Below are 10,231 nucleotides of genomic sequence, written 5' to 3'. Positions count from 1 at the left end.
TTTCGAGACAGGGTTTCTCTGTGTAGTTCTGGCTGTCCTGGAACTCACTCTGTAGACCAGGCTGGCCTCGAACTCAGAAGTCTGCCTGCCTCTGCCTCCCAAGTGCTGGGATTAAAGGCGTGTGCCACCACCGCCCTGCAAAATAAGTAAATCTTTTCTGAAAAAAAACAAAACAAAACATTAATTTAGGGCCAATCATGATGACATCCTGTAATCCTAGAATTTGGGAGGCTGAAATGGGAGGATTAAGAGTTCAAGGTCAGCATTACACTTAGCTGTATCAGACTCTCAAGTCCTGCATAAAACCTTACTCAAAACATGGAAAGGGTTGGAAAGGTGTCTCAGTAGTTAACAGAGCTTACTACCCTCAGAGAAGACCAACATGGAGCTCACAGACATGACCATCTTCTGTTCTCTGTGGCCTCCTGTATGTGTGTTGAATACATAAACTCATGAAGCCATGTACACATACACATAAAAAATTTTTTAAAAATATCTCAGGGGACTGGAAAGATGACTCAGCAGTTAAGAGTGCATACTGTTCTTACAGGAGGACCCAGGTTCAGTTTTCAATACCCTTGTAGGGCAGCTTAACAACCACTTGTAACTCTAGCTTGAGGAGATCTGACATCATCTTCTGGCTTCTACAAACACTACACTCAGGAGCACAAACCCACACACTGGCACCCAAATATATGTAATTGAAAATAAAAGTAATTTATTTTAATCATAGAAGAATTTGAATTTTGATACAGGCATGGTGGCACACTGAGGGAGAAATGTTAAGCCAGCCTGGGTTCTATGAATCTCTGTTTCAAAAATTTAATCTAGCTGAGCATGATAGCACGCGCTTTTAATTCCTGTGCATAGGAGACAGAGACAAGCAAACCTCTGAGTTTGAGGCCAGCCTGGTCTACATAGCAACTTCAAAACCTGCCAGAGCTACGTAGGGAGACCTTGTCTCAAAAAAATCTAGTGCCTGGAGAGATGGCTTAGCAGTTCAGAACACAACACCCATAGAACAGTCCAGCTGCCCTTCAGACACCTGTAGTTCCAGCTCCAAGAGATCCTAAGCCTTTTAGGCTTCAGGTACTCGATAGAACCCACATCCACATGTTATGCCTACCCTTACACACACACACACACACCACAAAATAAAAAATCCTTAAAAAAAATGAAACCATGTGTAGACTGACATCTGTGCCTGAAGTTGCGATTTAAATGTATACTTAGTGCCTGATTGCCCGCTGCTTACTCCTGGCTCCTCGGATTTGTGTTTGGTGTAGGGCGTTGCTGTGCTCTTCTGGTGATGACAGTGAAAAGCAGGTCCTCCTGAAATCTGGAGATATAAAAGCTATGCTTGGCCTGACAAAGCGGAGGCTAGTTAGTAGCACTGGGACCCTATGCAATCAACAAATACAAATCATGACATTTGCTGACGACGGAAGGTAAGAAAAGCAGTGATTGCTCTTCACCATTCTGTAAAAGAAAGAGGCATTTTACCTCAGGCTTCAGGGAAAGTGGATGCCTAGGAACCTGATTTTCTCTGCTGTGGGTGTGGTCGCAAGCATGGCCTTAATGCCACATTGCAGCCAACGAGCAGGTTAAAGAGGTGGAAGCCAGGGAAGCCAATGGAGAAGAAAGGCTCAGTAAATGTAGTTGGTTCTCTCTCTGGCTTTGTTTAGAATTCCTGTGTGTCTCTTGAATATTAGAAGAACCCTGTTCTATGTTGTCCATTGCTTTCTTTCCCGTCTAGATGCTAGCAACCTGCAAACATGCATTTCTAGCTCTAAGCTGTTTCTCATGCTGTAGACCTGCATGCTTGTTTCATAGTCACCTCTCAGGTCCTTCAGGGTCAGCACGTGATAACCTGAACTAAAACGTTTTCTCCTTTTGTCATGTCCTGTACTTTCCCAGGTTCTTTCCTTTTAGTCCTGTTACTGAGCTATACCTCAGTCTGTTTTCTTTACTGTTCTTTGTCCTTCCTCATAGCAGGGGAGGGAACTTATTTGTCATAATTAGCCCTGAACCAACATGGCAGTCTGGGCAAGAGTCCAGTGATAAGGCTTCTTATTAAAACTTTGTTCTGGTATTCATTGTTGGTTTATTTGTTTTTGGTTTTGGTTTTGGTTTTAATTTCATTTAAAGTAAATAAAATAATTTAAGAAAATAAAAGATTTTATTTTATGTATCTGAGTGTTCCATCTGCATGTACACCTGCATGCTAGAAGGTGGCATCAGATGACATCGTAGATGGTTTCTGGGAATTGAACTCAGGACCTCTGAGAGAGCAGCTCTCATTTATTGCTGTTTTATACATAGTCTAGTAATGTTTAGAAGGACTACTTAGGAACTGTTTAGGTTCAAAAGTGATTTTCAGTACTGTTTTAATACAGCAGCAAAGATGAACAGCTTTTGATGCCTCCTGATGAGACTGTACTGACTTTTGCTGAAGTCCGAGGGACGCAGGAAGCTCTGCTTGGTACTACCACTGTGAACAGCATTGTGATCTGGTGAGCTTTCGCTTTATATGTGAGTGTGCGTCTGTTTCATAGTTGTGAAGGTTAGGCATGCTGGGCATGGGCAGGGTATGGTGCTGTATACCTGAAATCCCATACGCAGGAAGCTGAGGCGAGGGGCTGACAGAGCCATACACAGATGGATATGTGGAAAGAAAGAGAGATGGCAGACATGACTGTGGTTTCCTCTTTTCCATTGTTAGAAGCTTTGTCCTTGTCTTGCCAAGAAAGTGAGCCTAGATATGTGAAAAAGAACATCTTAGAAATGTTTCTAAGATGCAGAGTCAGGGGCTGGCTCAGCAGTTAAGAGCACTGACCTCTCTTTCAGAGTCCTGAGTTCAATTCCCAGCAACTTGATGACTTACAACCATCTGTAACTCTAATTCCAAGGGATCTGATGTCTTCTTCTGCCCTCCATGGGCACCAACCATATACTTGGTGTACAGATATACGTGCAGGCAAAACATCCATACTCCAACCTAATATTCAGTAAATCCTATAACCCGACAAGCAGGCAAGCCTATGTGAATGGGTAAGTTGAGATTCAGGTGGCAATTGAGAAGACAAACCGTAACAGTGAGTGGTATAACTTGTGGCTGGCTTCTCTCCCAGCACAGGGAGATGGGGGAACATTGAGTGGAATGTGAGGAGGTTGTCCACAGTGGTAGAGCAGAGTCCATCAAGGCTAAACTATCAAGTTCAATTTCTGATAAAATTAAACTGCCATTACACTTTTACTAAGGGTGTGTAAGGTACTAGGCATGGTGGTGCATGTCCTTTATCTTAGCACTCAGGAGGTAGAGGCAGGAGTGTGAGGCCAGCTTGGTCTGCATAAGGAGATCTAGACCTAGTAAGACCTTATCTCAAACAAGAAGTAGTAGTAGTAGTGTATGAAGTGTGACAAACCAAAAGTACAGTGTTCTGTCCCTTAGTGATTTCCTGTTATTACCTCCCAAAAGAGTTGGTAACAAATTAAGAACATTCTATGTGAAGCAGACATGTGGTGCAGGCCTGCCACACCAGCACTGAGAGGCTGTGGCTAGAGCAGCACAAGTTTGAGGCTCGCTTAGGCTACACAGCAACACCTTATCTTTAAAAGGAAAAGACGTATAATACATGAAAGTCATTTTCCTGAAAAAACATAATTTTCTCACTTACTTTGATGTCTAAGGAATTTAAAAACCGGCCAGCTCCTGAAGAAGATGCACATTGATGACTCCTACCAGGCTTCGGTCTGTCACGGAGCCTGTTCTGAGAAGGTGAGTTCTGACCCAGGGCTGTGTGGTGGTTATTTGTGTTACCCATTGGTCTCACCGCCCAGAGGGGGCAGTAACAGTGGCAGTCAGCATGTCCTCCTGTTGTCTTGTCTTTCAACATTGGATGGCAATATGCTTTGACTTTGCTTTGCTTTGCTTCCTTTTGTTTGGAGACAGGTTCCCTGTAGCCCAGGCTGGCCTGCACCTGTCTATGTCCTGAGTAAGATGACCTTGAACTTACGATTCCCCTGCTTCTACCTCTCCAGTGCTGGGCTTTCTGGCACAAGGCAGGCTGAGCTACAATCCTATTGACTGAGCTACATTCCTAGCCTGTTTGTTCTTTTGTGAGATTTATACATAAAACTGTTAATGCAGAACGATTGCTTGTCGAATTTTATGCCTGTATGACTTAAAGACCCACTTCCAAACTATGATTTTTGTCCTAAAAGTATTGTCCCTGATATCAAACTTGACACCTAACTACTTAACAAAGAAAAAGGGAAAAGAAATCATGATATAGCCCTGATTGGTCTAGAACTCAGTATGTAGCTCAAGCTATCACAAAATCTTGAGCCTAGCTTTTATAATCTGTTACAAAAGTTGAATCTGTTTCTACAATGTACCTGTTTGTTTGTTTGTTTCCATTTAAGTAATTAGCATATTTGGTATATACTAATTACTCCTACTCACTGACCTTCAAAGCAGGGAGAGGGCTTACGTGGCTTTTGCCATACAAACCACAGACAATGGTTCCTTTTTGTCACTTTATGGGAATTCTGAGGTTTAATTTACAAATGAGCACTTCCAGTCTGAGGTTTCTTGTACACGTCTCTTTGACATCTGTCCTTGTACCAGCCTTTTCCCAGTGGGTGGCACAATGTGTATCTAAAGTATAGGAACCTGAGGAGTCTGCTGGACTCATGATCATCAGGCCTGGCAAGGATCCAGGTGGCGAGCACCTCAGCTGCTGCTGTGTGATGAAGGGAAGGCAGTGGTTATATCCTGCATGTTGAAGTCTGTCCATCATTCCTTCTGCGCTGGTTTTGTCACCACCACCAATACTCTTGACGGTTGGGTGATTGTTTCTCTCTTGCATCAGGGGCTCCTATTTGTTGTTGTGAGTCAACCTTGTGCCAAAGAGAGCCAGGCCCTTGGAAGCCCCGTGTTCCACCTGCTGGTGATTAACCCTAAGACGGCCCGGAGTGCGGGTGTTCTGCTGTGCTCCCTTCCTCAGGGGCAGGCTGGAAGGTAAGTGTGTGTGTGCTGCTCTTCAAGGGTGAGGTGATTTTGAAGGCGCTATGCTGGGTACTTTTGTGTCACCAGAGTCTATAGAAACATTAGATGTTAAAGGCTATTGTGTTACAGAGGTTGCTCACTGGTAGAGGTTTTTTTGTTCTGTTTTGTTTTGTTTTTGAATAGAAAACATTCTTTGTTGTTGTTGTTTTGTTTGTTTGTTTTTCAACAGGATTTCTCTGTGTAGTCCTGGGTATCCTGGAACTCGGAGATTCCTGCCTCTGCCTGCCAGTGCTCAGATTAAAGCCACCACCACCTGGCTTAAAATAATTTTCTTAAGGGGCTGAAGAGATGGCTCATTGGTTAAGAGCACTGACTGCTCTTCCAGTGGACCTGAGTTCAATTCTCAGCAACCACATGGTGGCTCACAACCATCTATATAATAGGATCCTATGCTCTCTTCTGGTGTGTCTGAAGACAACTACAGTATATTCATATAAATAAAATCTTTAAAAAAAAATTTTCACTTGGCATGGTGGCGCACACCTTTAATCCCAGCACTCTGGAGGCAGAGGCAGGTGGATTTCTGAGTTCAAGGTCAGCCTGGTCTACAGAGTCAGTTCCAGGACAGCCAGGGCTACACAGAGAAACCCTGTCTTGAACCCCCCCCCAAAAAAAAAAAAAAAAAAAAGAAAAGAAAAGAAGAGTGCAGGGCCAGAGGTTTTGGATCCCTAGAGCTGGAGCTACAGGCATTTGTGAGCCACCTGATATGGCCTCTACAAGAGCAACTCAGGCCTCTACAGGAGCAACTACTGAACTGTCTCTTCAGCACCCTAGACATTTTCTTCAAGGAAAAAACAGGATCTGAATATATAGAGGGATGGATCACGAATAATCAGTGCATGGCTACTACTGCAGAGAGCCATGTTAGACAACTCATAACTGCATGACAGCTCCAAAGGATGTTTCTGACCTCTGTGGACACCAGCAGTCACATGCACACACCTACACACAGACACATACACATACTTAAAAATAAATATATTTTTTAAAAAGACTAAAGGTCTTTTACATGAACTTTAGGAAGGTTTTTTCAATATAAAGTGTAGTGAAAATTCTGGAATATTATACATTTTCATTTTAATCCCAGGTGTGGTGCTATGGGGCAGCTTTGCAGCAGCTGACTATGATTTGCCTCATGCTCTCTGGCAGAGGCATGGTTTTGCCAGCTGCAGATCGTTTCTCCAAGTGTGTGATGTTTAGAATTCTGTGGTCTTGTCAGAGGATATAGAACTGCCAGAGTCCTGAGAGAAGGGTCTGGTGGGCCCGTTGGTAGGTGGATGTTGTTGGCTGCAGTTTGTCAAGTAGTCAAGTGTGAAGAACTGAAAAGAAGAAATTAGATATCCTAACTGTGAAGATCAAACTTGCCCCAAGTTGTTCGCTGCCCCTAGTCAGCAGGAATTAGTCTAATGATAACATCGTCTCTTTCCTCTCCTCTCCTCTCCTCTCCTCTCCTCTCCTCTCCTTCCCCCTCTATTTCCTACCTAGTGTTGGGAGGTGAAAGGGAAGAAAAGGATTGGTGAATTGTGGAAGAAGGAGAGACCCCCACAAAGTAGCCCACAGTCCAGTTAGAGGCTTGAAGATGTCAAGATTCCCTGGAACTGGAGTTGGGGTGATTGTGAGCTGCCATTTGGGTGTTGGGAATCAAACCATATTCCTCTGGAAGAGCAGCCCAAGCAGAGCTCTTAACTGCAAACCACCTCTCAACCCCCACACCTCCAAGCTTTTTAATACACCTCTCCATCATCCTTAGCCCCATAGCACCATGAAGTCAAATGTCTCACTATCCTCATCTATTGAGAAGGTTAATTTGCTCAGGGTCACACAACACTTGTCTTTGGAGTTTAAGCCAGGTGCAGACTACAGAGCCTTTGCTTTTTGGTTTAGGTTTTTGCTTATTTGTTACATTTTTTAAGCGGGTGTGAGGTCTGAGGACAACTTGTGGGAACCAGTTCTCTCCTCACCATGTGGGTCCCATAGGTCAAATACACATAAACACATAGACAATAAATAAGTCAGATTCTTTTTTTCTGTTCTTTCTTTCTTTCTTTTTTGAGAAAAAAAGTAAGAAAAGATTGGGACTATACTTGAATGGTAGAATGTGGCACGGTGTTATGCTAATGGGTTCTAGGGATTCCTAAGGCTGCCAAAAAATGAGGCAGCCTCAGGAATTTAGGGGAGAGTGTGTTTGCTGTGCTTCAGGTGAACTTTGGATAATGGTGACAAGCCTGGGTGATAAGTTTCCAGGCATGGTACGATTCAGGGCTATAGAGTCTTATACATAAAGATCAGAGGGAGAGGGGAGGAAAAGAGGGAGGAGGGGCAGACAGAGACAGATGGGCAGAGAAAGAGAGCCAGAGCCAGGCAGTAGTGGCGCACACCTTTAATCCCAGCCACTCGGGAGGCAGAGGCAGGCGGATTTCTGAGTTGGAGGCCAACCTGGTCTACAAAGTGAGTTTCAGGACAGCCAGGGCTATACAGAGAGAGAGAGGGAGAGAGAGAGAGAGAGAAAAACACTGGCAGAGCAAGGTCCCTCAGGTTGACTGAGTGTGGTTAGCAGGTAGAGGGAGGGAGTATGTGTGAGCCAGTGCTGGGCAGTATAAGATGCAGCCTCTGGACTGTGCTGTGCAGGCCAGCAGTCCTCTTGTCCAGGTAGTCACAGTGGCTGGAAGCTTGATTTTGGCTGATTCTTGGGAGCATTTTTTTCCTTCTTCAAGCTTTAAATTTAGTGTTACATTTACGAGGCATGGGTCGTGGAAGTGTATGGCAGACAGAAATCATCTTCCAGTAGTCACTTTCCTCCCCATCATGTGAGTCCTGGGGATTAAACATTGGTGTTTAGTGAAGTGCCTTTCCTGCAGAGCCATTTCTGAGTCCTTGAAGCCTTTGATGTGAAATCTGAATCGTCTCTTCTTCTTTGTCTCAGGTTCTTGGAAGGGGATGTGAAAGATCATGTCGCAGCAGCAGTCCTGACTTCTGGGACAATTGCCATTTGGGATTTGCTTCTGGGTCACTGCACGGCTATCCTCCCACCTGTCTCTGAGCAGAGTTGGTCTTTGGTTAAATGGTCAAGTACAGATTCTCACTTGCTAGCTGGACAAAAGGATGGAAATATATTTATATACCGCTACTTTTAAGAGGCACATAGTTTGGGTTTTTTTTTTTTTTTTTTAAGAATACAATATCTGAATGACATTTAATGTGATTACTTGAATGTATTTCCCACACACTTAATTTTCTTCTGATAGTGACTACTGACTGAACATTTGTTTATAGTTATTTTCAGGTTAATAGTTTTAAGGCATTCTTTGCACATTTGCTATTACAGCTGTACATAACCAATGAATGTTAATAAATATTTATTTTGATACATTCTGCTGGGCTTGTTCTATTTTTTTTCTAGTCTGTTCATATCAATTCAAAAATAAGAAATACTGCCGGGTGTGGTGGCGCACACCTTTAATCCCAGCACTCAGGAGGCAGAGGCAGGTGGATTTCTGAGTTCGAGGCCAGCCTGGTCTACAGAGTGAGTTTTTAATTTATACTTTTTAATTTATGTACATAGTGCATTTTGATTATATTGAATTTCTTGTTTATTCATTTTGTTTTCACAGTGTGTGTGTGTGTGTGTGTGTGTGTGTGTGTGTGTACTTACTGCAGCTTACAGTGGTTCTTGCCTTTCACCATGTGGGAGGTAGAGGCCTTTTATGTGCTAAGCTATTAATTTCCCTGGCCCTCTTGGTTAAAAGAGGCTTACTACATAACCCGGGCTGCCTTCAGATTTAAGATCTTCTTGCCTCAGGCTCTCCAAGTGCTGGGATTATAGGTGTGTACCACCATACCTACAATCTATCTTTTTTGTTCTTTTTAAAAATAGGACCTCCTCTTGACTCTAGCTGCATATGTATCAAAAGATGGCCTAGTCGGCCATCACTGGAAAGAGAGGCCCATTGGACATGCAAACTTTATATTCCCCAGTACAGGGGAACGCCAGGGCCAAAAAGTGGGAATGGGTGGGTAGGGGAGTGGTGGGGAGGGTATGGGGGACTTTTGGGATAGCATTGGAAATGTAATTGAGGAAAATATGTAATAAAAATATTTATAAAAAAAAAAAGTAAAAATAGGACCTCGCCGGGTGGTGGTGGCACACGCCTTTAATCCCAGTATTTTGGGAGGCAGAGGCAGGTAGGTTTCTGAGTTTGAGGCCAGCCTGGTCTACAAAGTGAGTTCCAGGACAGTCAGAGCTATACAGAGAAATCCTGTCTCAAAAAAACAAATAATAATAATAAATAGGACCTCACTATGAATACTATGTAGCCTGGAAGACTGTGGCTGACCTGGAATCCACTGTGTAGATTAGGCAGGCCTCAACCTCAGAGCTCTGAACGCATCTACCTCCTAAATGATGAATCAAAGGTGTGCAGCAGCGTGCCAAGCCTTAAAATAGACTTCTGATGCTGTCTATACTGCCTGATTTTTATATATTCATAATTCAAAACAAAGTTTTTTAAATCCTAGTTTAGGGTTTGGAGAGATGGCTGAGCAGTTAAGACACTTGCTGTTCTTCCAGAGGACCCCAGTTTGATTCCCAACACCTATGTCAGACAGCTCACAACTGCCTGTAACCCCAGCTCCAAGGGAATCTCATACCCTCCTCTGAGCCTAGCCTGCACACACACACACACACACACACACAACAAATACTCAGACACACAAGTAACAATAAAAATCTTAAAGAAAAAAAATCCTAGATTAGAAGTAGCCTTTCTCTTTCTCATTTTCACATGCATCCTTCAATATGAGTCAGCACCCTATCATTAGCAGCCTGCCCCCTCCACCCCCTTTTGTGATAAGTCTCTTGTAGGCTAGGATCCTAGGCTGGCCTTGAACTCCTTGTGGCGGAGGAAGGCCTTGAACTTGTGATCCTCCTGTTTCCACCTCCCGAGTGTATAGTAATACAAGTCCATGATTCCATCACTTTGGAAACGGAGGCAAAAAGATCAGGAGTTCAGAGTCATTCTCAGATACTTAAGTTTGAGGCTGGTCTGGGATCCCCAAGAAGATACCAAAAGAAGAGAAGGAGAAAACTAAAAAACTTGAGTGCAGTCCTAGCTCAGCGCAATAACTCAGTGGACGGATGAGTATTATTAGTGTGAGGATGTA

The 10,231-nt window shown here is 43.5% G+C and overlaps 1 protein-coding gene across 1 annotated transcript in view; it reads left to right on the top strand.

Annotated features, from left to right (window-relative positions):
• Palb2 (partner and localizer of BRCA2) overlaps positions 1–8,352 on the top strand; it is a 25,133-nt gene extending 16,781 nt beyond the window's left edge. The window contains exons 8-12 of the mRNA XM_029479585.1: positions 1,234–1,448; positions 2,397–2,513; positions 3,691–3,778; positions 4,875–5,023; positions 7,995–8,352. Coding sequence (XP_029335445.1) covers positions 1,234–1,448; positions 2,397–2,513; positions 3,691–3,778; positions 4,875–5,023; positions 7,995–8,205 — 780 coding nt within the window. The 3' untranslated portion in view covers positions 8,206–8,352. The remainder of the gene's footprint in view (positions 1–1,233; positions 1,449–2,396; positions 2,514–3,690; positions 3,779–4,874; positions 5,024–7,994) is intronic.
• The last annotated feature ends 1,879 nt before the right edge of the window (positions 8,353–10,231 follow it).

The sequence above is a fragment of the Mus caroli genome, chromosome 7 (assembly GCF_900094665.2).
Source record: "Mus caroli chromosome 7, CAROLI_EIJ_v1.1, whole genome shotgun sequence".
NCBI classification, from domain to species: Eukaryota; Metazoa; Chordata; class Mammalia; order Rodentia; family Muridae; genus Mus; species Mus caroli.
This window is presented reverse-complemented; position numbering and strand designations above follow the sequence as displayed.